Consider the following 21414-nt stretch of genomic DNA (forward strand, 5'->3'; position numbering starts at 1 on the left):
TTTCAGCTGCTATTTCACAGACTTCAACTTCAGCATAAGAGGGTAACATCAATAATAATTATTATTTTTTTTTTGAAATCTTCAAGAAGGGAATAATATTTTTATCTTCTTTGCCTAGATGAAGAGGAGCTTAGCGATTACCCGTCCATTCGTGTTCGCGTTAAGCCACGCCCCCGTATAATTTTTTATGATACACTTGCTATAGTATGAAAAAAGGAATAAAAAAATTTAAAAACTACACATCTTTTATTCCCACATATATGCAACATGGGGTTTGATATTTAAAATATTTGTTTGATTAAGCTCAGTAACTGACTGAACAGATCTTCATTTGTACTTTTCCACTCCAGTGATCACTTATTTATTTTCTAGAGAACTGGTTAAGATGAGGATTGGGCATATGATAGAGCCAAAGTTATCTTTTAAAGCCCCAGTATCCAGTGCTATTAAATCTGATTGGAAAATTTACTGTTTTCAATTAACCTGATAACTGGTATTACCCCTGATTTTCAGCTCGGTGGACTTAACTTATTATGTTTTTGGATATTCCATGGCTGAATTTCAACCTTATTTTAAATAATGTTTAGTAGAAGAAAGACAAAAGTAGAAATAACTCAGCAGCAGCAGCAGGGAACCAACAAACTGGCAAGCTGATATTTGGAGCAATCCAGATGGAACTGCTGCTTTCATGAAAAAGATTTGTCTCATTTGCATTTTCATGTAGGTTTGCTCTGGAGCTTGGCATAAGAATTCAGAAAGATGCTAGAGAAAATCCCTCATTGCCTAAAAAATTCAGAGTCAACAAGAAGATGAAAGAAGATTCTCTGGGAACAGAACAAAAACTGTTGGTGGTGCAGGTTAGTAAGCCATATATTTGGAGATCATGGAAAAGGCATGAACTCCACGCTTCACATGGAATCCTTTTACATTCAGGCATGCTTATTCTTTCTCTATTGCTAGGGTTACCATATGGCTCCAGATAAAAAGAGGACGGACTGAGACATCCAGGTTTTACTTCCTTTGAAAACAATGGAAGTAAAACCCAGATGTCTCAATCCGTCCTCCTTTTTCTGGAGCTGCATGATAACCCTAACTAGAAATCTTGAAAGGCTCCCACCCAAGACCAGAACTAGGACAGAGAAATGGGGCATTGTCCAAGGTGCTGTATTTTTTTTTTTAGGGTACTGACTTCTGTCTTTGAGTGGGTCAGGGAGCGGAGCCATCAGTTTTCATGTAGTGTTGCCCTGAATATGTTGGTATTTATTCTTAGCATTGCTTCCACGCCTCATCTTCACTGTTGTCAAAAAGAGGCCCGTTGCTAGGATTTCTGCCCTTCCTCTCCCGCAAACTATCATTTGGTGCCCACTCACCCCCTCCCCTACCCCAGTCCAGCATCTCTTCTCTCCCTCCTCCCAGCCCCTCAATTTTACCCTCCCTTCCCAAGAGGCAGCAGTCAATTCTATGTAAATCATATACCCCCCTAATTCAACAGGGCACACAAAAGTAGGCACCATTTGTGTATATATTATAGAGGGTTAGTACTGGCACTTATTCATGTAAGTATGCACAGCTAGAAACACACTCCTGAAACGTGCTTGTCACATAAACAGCACCTCCAGATCAGCTGGTAATTTTTGGTTGTCAAAAGCCAATAAAATTAAAAACAAACCACCGTTCACATAAATTATAGTAGTATAGTTGTATAATAGTTTTGGGGAACCTGCTATTATATTGACCGATAGAAACATAAAATGAATTAAAATCCACAACTAGAAATCAACCGCTGAAAGATCTTGTATTTCAACTACAGGAACCAGAAGTCAACACGAAAAGGAAACTGCCGTAAAAGCGCTGGGCTTTTATCTATTTTATGACACGAGTGCCTAACAGCTATAGCCACATGTGATGCATGCCTATGACATGTGCTTATATTGCGCTCAATAAGATATGCCCATGATATGCGTGCCTACAGCTTAGCTTTTTCCTGGCACATTTATACCTCTTTCCGTGGACTGTTCTGTGCATGCTCCGATCACTATCACCAGTGACTCATCTCATGTAAATTTGGCAACCATCTGTGAACCTCCATGAACCTCATTTGCATGCGTGGTTCTTCAAGAATGACTTGTCTTTATGAAATCATTACTTTTATAGCCACAACATCGGCCCATCAGATTTTATCAGTGATATTCTCTAAATATTAAAAAACAATTTTTGTGCCTTTGTGTTCTGACCATTTTATTTTTCCACTTGAGTTGGTCCTGGTCTCTCTTACTATTTCTGCTTGTTGGTTTTCATTTAAGTCCTTTTGCATTATCTAATTTCTATTTTCTGCTTTTTCATTGTCCATCTTCATCTCTTCCTCCTTTATTTCTAACTCGGATCCTTCTGTTTTATTTTTATCTCCATTTGCCTCATCTTCTTTTATCTGCCTGTAGCTGGATTTATTGATATGGGGATAGGATACAGGACTTGGTTTATTGTCTTTCTTTAGATGCAACTAAAACCGTTTTTATATATGCAGGTACTTTTTCTGTCCCTAGTGGGCTCACAATCTAGGTTTTATACCTGGGGCAATGTCAGCTCCCTGTGACTTGCCCAGGGTCACAGGAAGCTGACATAAGAATTGAGCCCATTTGTCCAGCTTCTCAGCCCACTGCACTAACCATTAGACTCCCCCCCTCCCCCATTTCTCCAACCATCTCCAAACACTTCTCAGTCTCCCTCCTTACTAGCTGTTTTACTCTTACTTTCCTAGTTCTCCTATTGCTATCTTATTCTTCCTCAAGTCTCTTATATCCTGTATTTCACCCATTTTCTTTTTATTTATTAATTTGTTACAAATTATATAACAAACATAAAAGAATATCAATTACATTACATTAGTGATTTTTATTCCGCTTGTACCTTGCGGTTCAAAGCGGATTACATAAGAAGAGAACTGGCCATTTCCAGGAGGGTACATGACATTGGAGAATACAGATTGAGGGTATAGACTTAATAACATTGGAAAATAAATCAGGTTACATTACATTACATAGCAAGTAGTCTGTTTCCATACGTTGGTAGATAGTCGGTTTCGGTAGGATGATTTAGGTTTCAGGTAGCTTTCTTGGCATTTCGTTTTTATTTTTTTTTGTTTTGTTTTTTCATTTTTTATTGGTCGATTGAGGGTGCCAGGGAGTGAGCAGAGCCTGGTCGGAGTAAGTGGGGAAGAGGAAAGGAATATTAGGTAGATTGTTTATACTTTTTGAACAGCAGTGTTTTGATTTCTTGGGGAAGTGGAGAGGGAGATTAGGTAGATTGTATATACTTTTTGAACAGCAGTGTTTTGATTTCTTTACGGAATGCTTTGAGGTCAGATGTTGAGGTTAACAATCTGGTGATGGAGGGTTCGAGTTTTGCTGTATGCGTTGCTAGGAGGTTATCATAAAGCTTTTTGCGATGAGTGCCTTTGAGTGGTGGGTATGAGAATGGTGTCAGTGTTCTTGTTCTGGGTGGAAGGTTACGGTTTAGGCGATCGTTTAGATAGGCAGGTGCAGTACCGTTAATTACTTTGAAGAGTAGACAGTATAGTTTGAATTGAATTCTGGCTTAAATCGGTAGCCAATGTGAGTCTAGGTAGGCATTGGTGATGTGGTCAAATTTTCCGAGGGAGTAGATTAGTCTGAGAGCTGTGTTCTGAACAGTCTGTAGTTTTTTTATCATGTTTGTGGGGCATGGTAGATATAGGATATTGCAGTAGTCCACAAGACCTAGTACCAGGGATTGTACAATGATCCTGTAGTGTTCTTTGTCAAAGAATTTCCTTATTTTTCTTAAGTTGCACATTGTGAAGAATGCTTTTTGGGTAGTTTTGTTGATTCGAGTCTTTATAGTGCAGCATCTGTCTATCAGTACTCCCAGGATTTTGAGTGAGGTCTGCATTGGGTATTTGGTTGCTTTAATTTCCAGGTCTGTTATGGATGGGTTTTTGTCTCTTTCAAGCATTAAGAATTTGGTTTTGTCCGAGTTTAGTTTCAGTTTGTGGTTTGTCATCCATTTTTCTACTTTTTCCAGTATTATTTCCAGGTGTCCTGTTGAGGTGTGGTCTTGGGTTTCGAAGGGGAGGAGAATAGTTATGTCGTCTGCATAGCTGAATGATGTTACATTTAGGTTGTCTAAAGTGGTACCGAGGGAGGAGATGAAGAGATTGAATAGAATGGGCGATAGTGGAGACCCCTGCGGGACTCCGCATGGATTTGACCATGGGTTAGATTTCGTATCATTTGTCTTAACTCTGTATGTTCTTGTTTTAAGGAATCCTTGGAACCAGTTGTAAACCACCCCTGAGATCCCTATTGCATCGAGTATCTGGAGTAGTATTGTATGATCAAGTTTATTAGGATTTTATATACCGCCTATCAAGGTTATCTAAGCGGTTTTACAATCAGGTACTCAAGCATTTTCTCTCTCTGTCCCGGTGGGCTCACAATCTAGCTAATGTACCTGGGGCTATGGAGGACTGAGTGACTTGCCCAGGGTCACAAGGAGCAGCGCGGGGTTTGAACCCACAACCCCAGGGTGCTGAGGCTGTAGATCCAACCACTGCGCCACACACTCCTCAACTAGATCGAAGGCAGCGGGAAGATCTAGTTGGATAATTAGGATCCTGTGTCCTTTACTGAGGTATTGTCGGGCTATGTCTAGTAGTGTTGCTAGTAGTGTTTCCGTGCTGTGGTAAGATCTAAATCCTGATTGAGAGGAGTGAAGTATATTATGGTCAGCTAGGTAGTTGATGAGGTATTGAGCCACAAGTCCTTCAATCAGTTTGACATATAATGGGATCGAAGCGATAGGTCTATAGTTGGTAGGAGTGTCTAGAGGACCTTTTTGGTCTTTCAGTAGGGGTGTGATTATAATCTCTCCAAGTTCTTGTGGGAATTGGCCTTCTATGAAAGTGCTTTGTATCCATTGCATGAGGCTGGTTTTGAATTTAGGGGAGGCATTTGTAAGCAGATACGATGGGCAGTAGTTCAAGTCGCATGAGGTGTGGCTGTATTTTTTGTATAGTCGGTTCAAATCAGGCCATTGTAGAGTTGGGAAGGTGGTCCATGTTCTGTCTGCAGTTATGGCTTCTTCCGTTGTGGGGGTTGTTATTATCTTGTCGAGTTTGGTAGTTGAGTTGTTGAAGGTAGCTCTTATTTTGATGATCTTGTGTTTGAAATGGTCTGCTAGTTGGGAAGCTGTTGGTGTTTTATTGCTTTGAGTGGCAAGGAATGGGTTTGTGTCCGTAAGTTTTTTTTACTAAGTTGAAGAGTGTTTTTGTGTCGGAGGTGTTTGTGCCAATTAGTTTAGTGTAGTATGTTTTGCACTTTCCTTAAGTTTGATGTTATATAGTTTGATTTGGGTTCTCCAAGCGGATTTGGTTTGATCATTTTTCTTTTTTCTCCAAGATCTTTCAAGTTGTCTTCAATGCCTTTTTAGTAGGAGGAGTTCGGAGTCGAACCACTTGTCTGAGGGTCTGCAGGTTCTGTGTTTGTTTTTTTCTGGGGCTAGCTCGTTCAAGGTTGTTTCACTTAGGGTGCGCCAGTGATTTACAAAGACTGTAGGGTCAGTGGGGACGATTATAGGGTCCACTTTATCTCAGAATGTGGCTGGTTCAATTTTCTGTCTAGATTTGAAGGTTGTTTTTTGGGGGCTTGGATTTTATGTTATTTTTAGGCCAGTTGATGGTGAAAGTGTATTTGTGGTGGTCTGACCAAAGACCATCACCAGGTACCATTGGTGATGTGAATATTTGGGGTGTGGAGGTTATGAGACGTGAATGCTGCTATATCAAGTTGGTGGCCTTTTTCGTGCATGGGTTCAGGATTGAGGATCTGGTAGGATAGGGCGTCGAGGTATGAGAGTACAGTGGTGCCTCACACAACGAACTTAATCCATTCCAGGAGCAAGTTTGTTATGTGAAACGTTCGTTGTGTGAAACGCGTTTTCCCATAACAATACATGTTAAAAAAAATAATTCGTTCTGTAGCATAAAATATGCTAAGATGACATAAAAAAAGATAAATTTTTGGTTATTATTTTTATTTAGATACATCTAAAAACATAATTGTTTTTTAAAACAACACACATTTTTTAAATTTAAAGACAGACTAAGTAGAGTCTAATTTTACAGTGAGAGGGCAGAGTCTCAGCGGCAAAAACTGGGACTTAACTGTTCATTTTTTTTTTTTTCTACCGTGTTTCCCCGATGATAAGGCAGGGCCATCAAATAAGACAGCCCCCCCTTTTTAGAAAAAAATGTAAAATAAGGCACCCCCCCCGCAAATAAGCCACCCACCGATACCTGCGCTTACCCGAATCGGGTGGTACGGTGGGTGACTCCGTGTGGTCCCTGGCACCCCCGACACGATCGGGGCAAGAGGGAGCTCAAGCCCTCTTGCCCCCCCGACTCCCCGACACGATCGGGGCAAGAGGGAGCTCAAGCCCTCTTGCCCCCCCCTGACTCCCCGACACGATCGGGGCAAGAGGGAGCTCAAGCCCTCTTGCCCCCCCGACTCCCCGACACGATCGGGGCAAGAGGGAGCTCAAGCCCTCTTGCCCCCCCGACTCCCCGACACGATCGGGGCAAAAGGGAGCTCAAGCCCTCTTGCCCCCCCGACTCCCCGACACGATCGGGGCAAAAGGGAGCCCAAGCCCTCTTGCCCCGCCAATTCCCCAACTCCCCGACAATATCGGGCCAGGAGGGAGCCCAAGTCCTCCTGGCCACGGCGACCCCCTAACCCCACCCTGCACTACATTACGGGCAGGAGGGATCCCAGGCCCTCCTGCCCTCGACGCAAACCCCCCCCCCCCCCCACGACCGCCCCCCCCCCAAGAACCTCCGACCGCCCCCCCAGCCGACCCGCGACCCCCCTGGCCGACCCCCACGACACCCCCAACCCCCTTCCCCGTACCTTTCTGTAGTTGGCCGGGCAGACGGGAGCCAAGCCCGCCTGTCCGGCAGGCAGCCATCGACGGAATGAGGCCGGATTGGCCCATCCGTCCCAAAGCTCCGCCTACTGGTGGGGCCTAAGGCGCCTGGGCCAATCAGAATAGGCCCGGGAGCCTTAGGTCCCTCCTGGGGGCGGGGCCTGAGGCACATGGGCCCAACCCGACCATGTGCCTCAGGCCCTGCCCCCAGGAGGGACCTAAGGCTCCCGGGCCTATTCTGATTGGCCCAGGCGCCTTAGGCCCCACCAGTAGGCGGAGCTTTGGGACGGATGGGCCAATCCGGCCTCATTCCGTCGATGGCTGCCTGCCGGACAGGCGGGTTTGGCTCCCGTCTGTCCGGCCAACTACAGAAAGGTACGGGGAAGGGGGTTGGGGGTGTCGTGGGGGTCGGCCAGGGGGGTCGCGGGTCGGCTGGGGGGGCGGTCGGAGGTTCTTGGGGGGGGGCGGTCGTTGGGGGGAGGGGGGGTTTGCGTCGAGGGCAGGAGGGCCTGGGATCCCTCCTGCCCGTAATGTAGTGCAGGGTGGGGTTAGGGGGTCGCCGTGGCCAGGAGGACTTGGGCTCCCTCCTGGCCCGATATTGTCGGGGAGTTGGGGAATCGGCGGGGCAAGAGGGCTTGGGCTCCCTTTTGCCCCGATCGTGTCGGGGAGTCGGGGGGCAAGAGGGCTTGAGCTCCCTTTTGCCCCGATCGTGTCGGGGAGTCGGGGGGGCAAGAGGGCTTGAGCTCCCTCTTGCCCCGATCGTGTCGGGGAGTCGGGGGGGCAAGAGGGCTTGAGCTCCCTCTTGCCCCGATCGTGTCGGGGAGTCGGGGGGGGGCAAGAGGGCTTGAGCTCCCTCTTGCCCCGATCGTGTCGGGGAGTCGGGGGGGCAAGAGGGAACCAGGCGGAGAGAGGGCAGTTAAGCGCAGTGCCTGCGCGGAAGGATGCAGCTCGGGCGACTTCGTTGTGTGAAACGAAGTTCGTTGTACGGATCAAGACATAAAGTTCGTTGTGCGCAGCGTTCGCTGTGCGAGGCGTCCGTTATGCGAGGCACCACTGTATATCGTCTACTTGTTTGAATGTGTGGTCTTCGAGGTGGAGATTGATGTCTCCTAGGAGCAAGTTGTATGTGGAGGTTAGAGAGTTCTGGAATAAGAATTCTTCGAGTTCAAGTTTTGAGGTGTTCCATTTTCCTGGAGTGATGTAGCATAGCAGACAGTTCAAGGTGCCTGTGAGTGTGTTGTCGGAGAGTTGGCATGCAAGAAGGTCTAAGTGAGGGGTTGAGTGTTTGTGTAGAACTTTTAGGTTGAGGTTGTTTTTTACTAGAATCACTAGTCCTCCCCCTCATTTGTTTTCTCGACAAACCAGCTCTAATTTGTACCCTTTGGGGCAGAATTCGGTTATGCATGGGTCCGAGTTGGATGTTAGCCAGGTTTCGGCTAGGAAGAGACAGCTTAGTTGTTCTTTAATCAGCCAGTCTTTGATTAGATTTGCTTTTGGGCTAATTGATCTTATGTTCATGTAGGCACAGGCTAACGAGGTATATTTTGTGTTGGAATTAAGGTTGCAATTAAGGTAGAAGATATTTTTTGGTGGTGTTTGTTGTTTTTGAGTGGTAGTCTTGTGCCTTGGTGGAGGTCTTTTTCCCCAGACGGTGGGAATGTGGTCTTGGCTGGTCAGTGGGCAGGATGTTAGGGTTCTGGTGGTGTGGATTTTTCAGGGTGTTTGTGGTTGTCTGTAGGTTGCTGTCAGAATTGGGATGGGTGATAGGTGATATCCTGTGGTTTGCCAGTTTGAAATAAGTAGTGAGAGTATTAGGAGGGCAAGTATGATTTTGTATGTGCGATTTTCCATTTTGTTTGTGGAGTGGAGGATTCTTTGGTTCTGGTATCTCTTTGGTTAAAGTTGTGGCAATGGTGTTGGTGATTTCGAGAGGATTTATTTTTTTTTTTTATAATAATCTGTCATGGAAGAGGAAGGAGAGAGTTTCTGTTCGCTCACCTCTCTGGTGAAGGTAATCACCTTTTTGTTTAATCTCTGGCTTGTGGTGGCGTGAAGTGGAGTCGGGTCCCTCGCAGGTCGGGGAGAGGGGCGGAGCAGAGCTCCCACGCTGCCTCTTCTCTGCTGGTCTCTGGGCTCTGTGGATCGCCGGTAAAGGTGAGGGGGCCCAAAAACAAATGGCCGCGCACTTCTGCCGCTGGTGGGAAGTGGAGTCGGGTCCCTCGCAGGTGGGGAGAGGGGCGGAGCAGGGCTCCCACGCTGCCTCTCCTCTGCTGGTCTCTGGGCTCTGTGGACCACCGGTAAAGGTGAGGGGGCCCAAAAACAAATGGCCGCGCGCTTCTGCCGCTGCTGGGAAGTGGAGTTGGGTCCCTCGCAGGTCGGGGAGAGGGGCGGAGCAGGGCTCCCACGCTGCCTCTCCTCTGCTGGGCTCTGGGCTCTGTGGACCGCTGGTAAAGGTGAGGGAGCCCAAAAACAAATGGCCGCATAAAAAATGCTCAATAATACAATCTAAAGAAACTAAGAATTCAATGATCTAGTCTACGTTATCTGGCCACTAGTACCATTTTTAGCAGATCACATTCAGTAAATTAAAACTATCAAATTTCTTGGCAGGCAGAGTGTGGCATATATTTTTATATGTCGTCAATTATCCTCCCTAATAAGAAAAACAGAATAAAAAAACTAAGGTACTGTCTGCACTGATTTATCCTTTAGAAAACTATCTAACTGGACTGGATCTGAGAAGACATATTTATCACTTGCATATGATAAGGCTGTTACAAGGAAATTTCAATAAAAAGGTCGCACCCACAGCTAAAGCTCTAGGCCTAAGCACTAGGAATTGCTTCCTTTTAAGTTGAGTCTGTTTAGAGATATCAGGGAAAATCATCACTCGCTGGCCACAAAACAGAGCTTTTTTTTAGTAAAATATAACTTCAAAATAGTTTGCTTCTCTAGCTCTGTTTTGAAAGCTACCAAGAGTGTAGCCCGTTTTGTAATTGTGTCTTTAGATGACTCCAAAAATTGAGATAAATCCAAACTATCAGGTGAAACTAATTTATCAACTTCCCCTTCATCTACCTCTTCCTTGGAGGCCCTCGGAATGTAATAGAGGTTATCAGGTTCAAATGTGTCCACATTAACATATTGCAAAATCTTCCTCATATACATTCTTACTAGTTCCAATGGGGATAGGTAGTGCGTAATAGGGAAATTGAGAAAATGAAGATTCCTAACTCTTATATAATTCTCCATTCTTTCCATCTTAGCATGAAACAATATACTATCTTTAACATTAGCAAGAGCAGTACTCTGTAAATTACCCACAGATTGATTCAATTTATCTACCTTATTTCCTAGCTCTGTTATTTGATTTTCATGCTCATTTACTTTAACTGAGGTGTCTGTGGAGAACTGACACAGTTTTGAAACAGTATTCTGCAGTGAAGATTCAATTCTATTCACAGTAAGCCATACAGTGGTACCTTGGTTTACGAGCATAATTTGTTCCAGAAGCATGCTCGTAATCCAAAGCACTCGTATATCAAAGCAACTTTCCCTAGAGGGCGTGGCTTGGAGGTACACGCGAATGGTCGGGTGAGGAAGGAGCTCCCATTATAAACAGACATTTTATCAAAAAATAATATCAGAAAAGCTAAAAGTTGTTTTTTTTTTGAGTTTTTTTTAAATTAAGAAGTCAGAATGGCCTCCGGGAAATAAACTAAAAATGACGCGGCATTAACAAATGCTGGAAGTGTGAAGCGATTGAAACCGGAGCCAGAGACACCGTCAAAAACTCCGTTGCCGAAGGATAGCAAATGGGAAGAGGAAATGTTTAAGGAAATTAAAGCTATCAAAGAAATTGTTCTGTCAAACTCCAAAAAACTAAACGATTTACAGGATGAAGTATCCACATTAAATAGAAGAACGGAGGTTTTGGAAAATAAAGTTAACCAACTAGAAAAGAATGTGGAGGGGTTTGAATTTATAAAGAAGAAGCTTAAGGAGGACGGAGAGAAAATTGATTTGCTTACCAGAGAGCTGGAGGACTGCTCGAACAGGATGAGAAGGTTGAATTTGAGAGTGATAGGGATACCGGAAGGGGTGGAGAAAGGGAACATGATATCCTTTTTAGAAAATTTCATCATAAAAGTCCTGCCTTGTAGCCCTTTCAGGACCAAGGGACATATTTGTCCCATAACTTTAAAATCCTATAAATTTTGATTGGGATAGTCTACAGTTCTAAATTTGATATGTACGGATTCCATATGATACTGCCTTTATGTAAACAAACTGGTTCCGACATTCATTCATTAGCGTCGTTGCCAGATTGACGAGAAGATTCACTTGCCACACTGTCCATAAGCCAGAAGTGTGATTTTTTAAATAAAAATAATGATATTTCACAAAAAAAATCAATTTTTTGGCATCTGCAAGCCCTTTTTACCATAAAAATGTCGTCAAAACCACAAAAATTGGCCTACGATCCTTATGGTCCTGAAAGGGTTAAAGCAAAACACCCTATTGAAATTGAAAGGGCACATAGAGTCCCAACCAGAAGACCTGATAAATTTGTTGGACCTCGCCTGATAATTTTTAAGGTGTTAAGATATCGGCATGCCCTAGAAATTATTAGATTAGCAAAAGAAAATCAAAATCTGCAGTGTCAGGATGCCAAGATCCATATAGTCCCAGATTTTGGAAAATCCACAGCACAGAGGAGAAAGCAGTTTTTAGATCTACGTCCGTCACTCAGAGAAATTGGAGCTAAATATGGATTGTTGTATCCAGCAGTTATAAAAGTTACAGTGGGCAATAAAACATTCAGCTTTGATAACCCTGAGAAACTTAAGGAATTTTTAAATCAAAGAGAGCAACTTATGAATGAATGAAACTGAGTGGTTTGTGCAGATGTTTTAAATTTGTATTTAATTTTATTTTAGTATATATACTATAAAGAATTGATTTGGTTTTTCTAAATTTTATTTTAATATGTAACGGTAAAAGAATCTTCCAAGTTTAAAGTGAGGATTTGAACTTCATTCTGAGTTCTCTAAGCACTATAAATGCCTGGGGTAACCTATTGTATTGAGCATTCCTCTTTGGAGGATTTACAGCATGCAAAATAATCTTATCTGCCTTTGCTTATTGCAGTAAGATATAACAAATGCATGTTTATCTTTTGGATTGCCTAGTCAGATTACTGCAGAAGTACTTTCTGTTTACCGTGACATAAAGCATGCAGTATGCATTTTTATATACGATATGCTGGGCTATAATATGTATAAACACATAAAGGAACAAAAACCACTTCAAACGTCTTTTAACTTTCAATGGTGCTCAGATTCCAAGATGGAGGTTTAAAGTACTCAATCGGGGCATACAGCCCGTGAGAAACTTTATATGGTATCAATCATTGCACCTAGTTGTTAAAGATGTTTCAAAGCTTGAAAGTCCATAAAGTCAAAACACTGATAATCCAAAATTTTCACTGTGTGTATTAAGAACTTCCAAAGTAAATCACTTAGCTGAAATCTAAAGAATGCGATGAAATAGCTGGGTCCTGACCAGTGTTCCCTCTAAGCGGGCGGGTGTTGTGAGCAAACTTTTTTCACTGTGAGCTAAAAATATCGGGCGCCAGCAAGTTATGAGCCAAATAAATATGTTGCTTTCTACCACAGAACTTCCTTACGTTTGTATGGAATCTATCCCCTTTCAACTTTAGAGAGTGCCCTCTCGTTCTCCCTGCCTTAGCTACTAAGTCTATTCCCTTCAGTACCTTGAATGTTTCTATCATGTCCCCTCTCAATCTCCTCTGCTCAAGGGAGAAGAGGCCCAGTTTCTCTAATCTTTCGCTGTACGGCAACTCCTCCAGCCCCTTAACCATTTTAGTTGCTCTTCTCTGGATCCTTTCGAGTAGTACCGTGTCCTTCTTAAAGTACCAGTGCTGGACGCAGTACTCCAGGTGAGGGCGTACCATGGCCCGGTACAGCAGCATGATAACCTTCTCTGTCTCTTCAGTCCAGCATCTGCCCCTTCCATTCACTGTCTGTCTTTCCCTGCCATCTCTCCTCCTGCCCCCCCCCACCCCCCAATTTGGTCTAGCATCCATCATCTTCCTTCTGTTCCCCTCATGGTCTGGCATCTCTATCCTTCCCTCCCCCCTGTGGTTTTTAGCATATCTCTCTTCTCATTTCCTCCACTCAGATCTGATCATTCTCTGCTCTCTCTTCCCTTTTCTTCTCTGGTCTTCCTTCTCTATTTTCTGCCTCCATCTAAATTAAATTCTTTCTTACTATTTAGTCCCGTTTCCCTCTTTTCACTGTGTCTACACACAGCTTGTCACCCCTTTCCCTCACCCCTCCATTATCTTACTATTTTCTTCCCCCTTTATTTATCTCCTCCTTCCATCCAGTATGTGTTCTTTCCCCACTTCCCTTCAGCATCTGCTCTCCCTTCTCAACTGACATCCATCTGCCTTCTGCTCTCTCTCCCTTCTTCTCACTTCCATCATCTGTCCCCTTCTCTCTCTCTCTCATCTCCTCCATTCCATCATCTGCCCCTTCTCTCTCTCTCTCTCTCTCCCCCCCCCCAACTTCCATCATCTGCCCCCCTTCCCCTCACCTTTGTGGGTCACTTTCTTTCCCCTGAGGGTGGCTCATGTCACAGGGGAAGCTTTGGCCGAGCAGAACCGCTTGATTAACAGTGGAACTTACTTGATTGATGTCGATGCTGGGGCCCGTTGCCGTTTGAAGGAAAAAAAAAAAGGTGGAAAAAAGGAACCTGTAAAGGCGAGAGGAAGGGAAACCTCCAGGACAGCTGCTTTTTGCCCTCCTTCAGCGGCCCAAGAGTTCAGACCAGCAGCGGCAGCTCTGTATGCTTTTAACTTCGGCACAGAGCTGCCCCTAATCAATAGTTTAGCGCGGTTTCATGAGGCAGCCTCGGGGCCTTTGATAGCCGGCCCGCTTCGATGATGCGATGGGGGCCGGCCTAGCAAAGGCCCCGAGGCTGCCTTATGAAACTGCGCTAAACTATTGATTATGGGCAGCTCTGTGCCGAAGTTAAAACATACACAGCTGCCGCTGCTGGTCTGGAGGTGCGGAGACCAGGCAGGAGGCAAACGCGGTGGAAGGCAGGAGTCCCGGCGAAGGCAGGAGTCCCGGCACAGCGACTGCAACAGGAAGTTGCAAGTCAGCTGACGCCGGCCTTTCGTTGCGGCGGGGACCGAATCCTTCGCGGACCGGCAAGATTTTGTTTGCGGACCGGCGGTTGAAGAACTGTGCTCTACACTGTGTGCGCTGTGACGAGAAACATGTGCGCTGCGAGGTAATATTTTGTGCGCCAACGCACCCCAGCGCAGCTTAGCGGGAACACTGGTCCTGACGCGTTTCGCCACACAGGCTTCCTCAGAGAACCCGCTTGCAATCCTTTACATTCAAACTGTAATTGTATTTTCAAATTTTCAATATAAATCCTACAACACAAGGAAACAAGGTGCAGAAAAGTTATAAATTTTCAGAGGCTATACTTATAACTACACCGAAAAACTTTACCAAACTCTCAGCGCTGTCGACGGAATACCTGCTGTTGCTTCTGTAATCTTTTAATGTCCTATGACGTGAATGCTCAGCTGAGCACCCGGCTTTTTATGCACTAAAGAAGATGTCAATCAATCAGTGGAGGAACGCCCACCACTCGACTTCTTTATTCAGACCGGAGGGAGCTACTGTCTGCCAATAGTAAATCCAACTCTGCTCGTGTTTCCAAAGCCATGCTTGAGAATTGCCACCTCTGATGTTACGGGCCACCTCTAACACCACAAATTTTAAATCCTGTAGCTGATGCGGGATAGCCTGCCAATGTTGAACCAAGGGGGCATTACAGTCACCCCTTCTTATTTTGCTCAGATGTTCTATTATGCGGGTCTTAATGCTTCTGGTGGTGTGTCCAATATATAACAGGTTACAAGGACAAAAAATAAGGTAAACGACTCCCTGGGTGTCACAATCTGAAAAATGCTGGAGAACATGTTTCTTGGGTAACGTGGGGTGCTGCATACAGGTAGTTTCCAACGCATGTGTGCATACAGTACAATTCCCACATTTGAAATGACCTTTAGGCTCATGTATCATAATGTTGGTTGGTGAACTAACAAAATGTGAAGAAGATACAAAGTCCCGAACATTTTTACCCCTTGAAAAAGCAAAAAGGGGTTGCTGTTCCAAACACTGATGAGCCTGAAGAATGTGCCAATGTGTTTTAATAATTTTTTTGATGTGAAATGCTTGGTAGGAGTAAGGCAAAGTGCACACCAGTCGGGAGTCACGTTGGTCAGACGATGGTTGTAACAAGTAATCTCGATGGGCATATAAAGCCCGTTTGTAAGCTTTTTTAATGATATGATAAGGATATCCCCGTTCACTAAACCGATGCCACATATCACCTGCCCGAGATTTGTATTCTGCTTTAGTGCTGCACAGACGCCTGAGTCTTAAAAATTGACCCACAGGTAAGTTATTTTTCAAATGGCGAGGGTGATAACTTCCATAGTGCAACAGTGTGTTTCTATCAGTAGGCTTACGATGAATAGTTGTGGCAAAAGTTCCTTCACTCATGGTGATATGGATATCCAAAAAAGCTATATGTGTGAATGACATACTTGCGGTGAACTGTAAATGAGGATTACATGTATTCAACCAATGTAAAAATTGATGAAAATTGTCCAGAGAGTTAGTCCAAATTAAAAAAACATCATCAATGTATCGTTTCCAAGTGTAGATGTCTGCCATGTATATAGATGAAAAAATAAAGGTGTCCTCAAAATCTGTTACATATAGACATGCCAGGGATGGAGCCATAGTGGCCCCCATCGCAGTGCCTTGTATTTGCTGGTAGAACTGCATGTCAAACATAAAATAATTATATTGCAACGCTATGTTGGCTATAGACACTAGAAACTCTACTCTGGCTTGTGATAATTGAAGAGTATCTAGATATTTACGCACCACTGCGATGGCACTGCTTTGGGGAATGTTGGTGTATAAAGCCTGAATGTCTAATGTGGCCATCAAAGAGCCTGAAGGAACATTTGTTTGAAACATACCCAGTTGTTTATATTGGGCTATAATATGTGCCTTTTAAAATAGATTGATAGTTTAAAAAGTATGTCCTGTTTACCAGATACCATCTTTTGGACTTTTTTAAGATTCAAATAGGAATTTGTGATGATACCAGCTTTTTTACAACAGTTGATCTCATGGAATATGAAGGATGATACTGACTATGAGTACGGGACTGTGAATATTTGTACATCGGGATATGACTTGACCGTGGTGGAACATTATGCACAGTACATCGTCAAGCTGCGTGATTGCTTGCATATTGGCGTGCATAGGGGATATGCCATGTCCACTAAAACCCTTGAATTGATGATTATACAGGATGGATGCCCACTGGGTCCCATGAAGTGATGTTTGTGCAAGATGTTTGCATCGGGAAGTATGTGGAGATAATGCTGACGACTCATGAGTGTATTGTTCAGATTTGTGATTTAAGTTCAGCATTGGCGTCTGTCCTTATGGAAGTTCTACACATGGTTCAGCCTGGAGGAGTTCACCTTTCTGTTGAAGAACATACGGAGACAGATTTCCAGATGCGCTTCGGGTTCAAATCAGAGTTGCAGGAGTTGATGGCGAGGTGAGCTGAACCGTCGCTCAGCAAGTGCAGAAGCATCGAAGTTGGATTTCTCAGTAGCATTTGTTCATTGATTTGATTCTTCAGCGCAGACATCATCTTCCGATTGAACATAAGTTCTTGTACACAGGAATGCCATATATAATTGATGAATCAAATATGTAGCATGAAAAATATCTAACGGCTACCTCATATATGCTAGTTTCATAGAAACAGGAACTTCTTCCTAGTTCCAAATAGCAGCCTCATTCACAATCTTCTTAGACCCTCAGCGTCACCACTCAGAACTCAACGTATCACTGTTCTGAGCTTTATGTGGCAAATCGTCACTGGGTCTGTATGTATTATTTTATATTATTTTTAAGAGCTTAATTTATAATTTTAAATAGTATTCAAACAACTTTAAATAGTCTTGAAATAGTATACTTAGCTTGTATGCTGTTCTTCATTTAGTAAATGTCTATAGCAAACAGGGTGTCTTAGCCGACATGTTTCGCGGGAAACCGCTTTATCAAGGCTTCACCCCTATTAGAAATGCAAAGAATAGACAGTACTTCAGTTCCAACTCTTATTTAAGAAACCCGAAATATATCCAGACTTTAAACATATATAACAGGCTTTAAAAGTAAATACTCACTTACCCTTTCACTGTCAACCTCCTCGAATACTCTATAGAGGAGCCGGCAGCGTACTACCAATTAAATAACCGGGGAAGTCACGGAAGCCAAGCCCACTTGCTGATGTGGGCTCTTGATATCACAAGCCCCGCCCCTTACAGTAACTCTGAATCATTTCTAAGACTCTTCCCCCTAGCTGATTTTAAACCAGGATTAAACCAAAGACATCCACTCTAGTTCGATATTTAACCCGTTTGGAATAACTGTATTTAAGGTGTAAATCCAACGCTGTTCCTTGTAATTTAAACTTTCTTCTAAATTTATCCTACCCACCCTCCCTACGTCTACCTGGTCTATCACTCTCCATTTCAATTGACTTATTTCATGCCCAAATGTTATACAATGTTCCACTATAGGGGCTTGCAAAGATTTAGTTTTAATGCGGGACTTATGCTCATTACATTCAAAGCTACCATCCTTACCATCTGAAGTTTAATCTTCCGGTGAGTCAGTTCCTAAGACTGAAAAGGGTCTCCTCAGAAATGGAAGAATTTAGAGAGGCCTCAAATAAGTTAATGAACAGGTTCAGAGAGAGGGGTTATCCGGAAAGCACAGTTACTTACCGTAACAGGTGTTATCCAGGGACAGCAGGCAGATATTCTTAACGTATGGGTGACGTCACCGACGGAGCCCCGGTACGGACCTTTTTAACTAGAAAGTTCTAGTTGGCCGCACCGCGCATGCGCGAGTGCCTTCCCGCCCGACGGAGGAGTGCGTGGTCTCCAGTTAAGATAAGCCAGCTAAGAAGCCAACCCGGGGAGGTGGGTGGGTCGTAAGAATATCTGCCTGCTGTCCCTGGATAACACCTGTTACGGTACATCTGGGGACAGACGCCGGCTCTCGCTTTCCACCAATCGGAGGCCGTTGAAAAGAAGGGCGTGAGAATTTGGAGGTGGGTTTCGGAGGGAGGGTGATGGTAAAGTTTTCTTTTGCGGATCATTATCTTTCGGGGTTTCCTTGGTTACGAGTTGATCATGTTGGGGAAATTCAGCGCATAAGTCTTTCAGAGAAGCTGTTCAGTTTGCACTTGCGATGGTGGTTTAGAGCAGTGTTTTTCAACCTTTTTTGGGCAAAGGCACACTTGTTTCATGAAAAAAATCACGAGGCACACCACCATTAGAAAATGTTAAAAAATTTAACTCTCTGCCTATATTGACTATATATAAAGTAATTCTCTTGAATAGGAATCAAATAAACACAAAGAAAGTATTTTATAATTACTTTATTACGAAATAAAAATTATAAAATACTTTATTCAGTGCGAAACCTGGGCCTGTTTGGCTGAACACAAAGCTGATATTCTGGCTGGAATCGAAGAAAGACACACACGTAGCTCTTCGTCAACAGCTCTCAGTCTCTCTCTGTATTTGGATTTTATAGCATACAAAAATAGACAAATATACCCTCCATCCTTTTTATTAAACCACAATAGCAGTTTTTAGCGCAGGGAGCTGCGCTGAATGCCCAGCGCTGCTCTTGACGCTCATAGGCTCCCTGCGCTAAAAACCACTATTGCGGTTTAGTAAAAGGTGACCATATTGTAAAATATAGACAGCAGATATAAATTCAGAACTGTGCATAGTAAGTGAAGGGAAGTTTTCATCTCTGGGAATTTACCCAGTTAACTATTAAGTTATTTGGGCAAATTCCTTTGAAAACTGTGGTAATACTGCCTCCACTTTGCTAAATTTAAAATAAAATCATTTTTCCTACCTTGTCTGGTGATTTCTGGTTGCACTTTCTTCTTCTGACTGTGCATCCAATCTTTCTTCCCTTCTATCATCCTGTATGCTTTCCTCCACACCTCATTCCCTCCCCCAACTTTTTCTTCCTCTCTCCCTGACCTTTCTTTCTTTTTTTCTGTTTCTCTTCTTTCCTTCTGTTTCCCTGCCTGCCCCCTTTCTTTCTTTCTTTCTCCCTGCCGTTCCCCAAGCCACTGCCACTGCCGCTGCCATCGGGGAACAGGATCCACCAATGGATAACAGGCCCCAAAGCCAACGCCGACGCATGCTCTCCCTGACGTCAATTCTACAATCGGAAAGGAAGTTCCGCCCAGCCAGGCAGCGATTGGCTGGCCCGAACTTCCTCTCCGACTGTAGAATTGACATCGGGGAGAAGAAGACTAGATCGCCAAGACAAAGTGAGTCCTGGGTGATCGACTCACTTTGCCTTGGCGAGCTACTGGCGCCCCTGCCTCGGGCCCCCTGTCAGCTCCGGGCCCGGCGGCCCTGCGGCACACCAGGCAACATCTCGCGGCACACTAGTGTGCCGCGGAACAGCGGTTGAAAAACACTGGTTTAGAGGACTCGTGTATCGAGTCAACACTCGTCTTGCGAGTCACAGTTTGCTCGAGTGTTTTGCTCGTCTTACAAAACACTCACAAACTGCGTTACTTGTAAACCGAGGTTTTACTGTATATCATTTAAAGTGATAACTTTGTCCTTGGGGAGAACATCATGGGTTAACTCCGTAACCATTTGGATAGGAGTCAATCCTTTTGATCTCACACCCCCAGACTGATCTAATACATTAGAGTCCAGTTTGATCACAAAATTGTGAGGAAGAGGCTACAACTCCACCTTAGAGGGTGTCTCTACTCTTCCAGCAAAGGTTGATGGTTGGGTAGGAGAGGGAGACAGACTGCACACTTAAAGTTATCTGCTCTTCCATCTGTGGCAAAGAAGGAGCCAAAAGATACTGGTCCAAAGATCCAATTCCTGAAGGTAAAGAATGTAGTTTCACCTTTTTTTTGCCCATGATGGAAGGGATTAGTATGTGCCTTCTCCCGACTACTCACAGGCTCCGTAGGGGCTCAAAAGGGACGTGGCCTGCCCCTTTGGGCCACGCCCCTTCAGACTCGTGACCGCGAGCCACATACCGCAGTTAGATGGACTTTTAAGGAGTCCTCCAGGACCCCTCTCCATGACGCTGGCTAGCATCGGGCTGCTGCAGGGGCTGCCTGCCCCAATGGAAAAAGTTGTGCTGCAAGCAGCACTGGCGGCTCTATTTCACCTATTTTCTAGTCTCCCATTTCCACCCTTTGTATTCATTGCCTCTCCAGCTTACCTGGCTCTGCCTTTTATCCTGATACCAACCCCAGTTACTTCCTTGTCACTCATCTCTTCAGCTGCAGTCCCATTTTCCCTTCTCTATTTCCATCCTGTTCCCTTCCTTTGAGCTTACTACTATTTATCATTTCTATAGTGCTGAAAGACGTTCGCAGCGCTGTACATTTAACATACAATAGACAGTCCCTGCTAAGAAGAGTTAACAATCTAATTAGACAGACAGTACATCTCAGGGTTGGGGAGATTATGGTAGAGGAAATGATACAGTGGGTATAGGTATCAGGCAGCAATGAGTGGGAGTTAAGAGTTGAAAGCAGTTTCAAAAAGTGGGCTTTTAGCTTGGATTTGAATACTACAAGGGATGGAGCATGACGTATTGATTCAGGCAGCCTGTTCCATTTTTCCTTTTCCCCATCATTCCTTTGCATCGCCTCTTCTCCCACACTTCCTTATCCCCTTCTCTACCATCTGTCTACCCACTTCTTTCTCCAATATTCATTTATTTTATTTATTCATTCAGTTTTCTATATTATTATCCCAGGGGAGCTTAGAACGATTTGCATGAATTTATTCAAGTACTCGAGCATTTTTCCCCGTCTGTCCTGGCAGGCTCACAATCTATCTGTCTCTTTCCTCCATCTTAGCCCCAGTGTTCATCCCTCTGCCCCCTTATATTCACTTTCCCCTGCATAAGCCCTTGTTTCTCCTTCTGACTCCCACAGTTAGCTTAGCGGGGTTTAAAAAAAGGATTGGACAATTTCCTAAAACAAAAGTTCATAAGCCATTATTAAGATGGACTTGGTGAGATCTACTGCTTATTCCTAGGATAAGCAGCATAAAATTTGTTTTACTCCTTGGGATCTTGCCAGGTACTTATGACCTGTGTTGGCCATCTCGGGCTTGATCGACCTTTGATTTGTCCCAGTATGGCAGCGCTTATGTTATTACTTACATGTATTGGTATGTCTATACCTTTTCAGTTCCCTGTGTAACTGTTGGTGCAGCATGGTGTGATTACAGCC

General features: G+C 44.1%; 1 protein-coding gene across 6 annotated transcripts in view; it reads left to right on the forward strand.

Annotated features, from left to right (window-relative positions):
• CDKL2 (cyclin dependent kinase like 2) overlaps positions 1–21414 on the forward strand; it is a 226498-nt gene that overhangs the window by 166130 nt on the left and 38954 nt on the right. For all 6 annotated transcript variants that reach the window (XM_033960450.1, XM_033960445.1, XM_033960484.1 and 3 more), the window contains one exon: positions 725–857. In XM_033960450.1, coding sequence (XP_033816341.1) covers positions 725–857 — 133 coding nt within the window. The remainder of the gene's footprint in view (positions 1–724; positions 858–21414) is intronic.

Source organism: Geotrypetes seraphini, chromosome 1 (assembly GCF_902459505.1).
Source record: "Geotrypetes seraphini chromosome 1, aGeoSer1.1, whole genome shotgun sequence".
In the NCBI taxonomy this organism is placed as follows: Eukaryota; Metazoa; Chordata; class Amphibia; order Gymnophiona; family Dermophiidae; genus Geotrypetes; species Geotrypetes seraphini.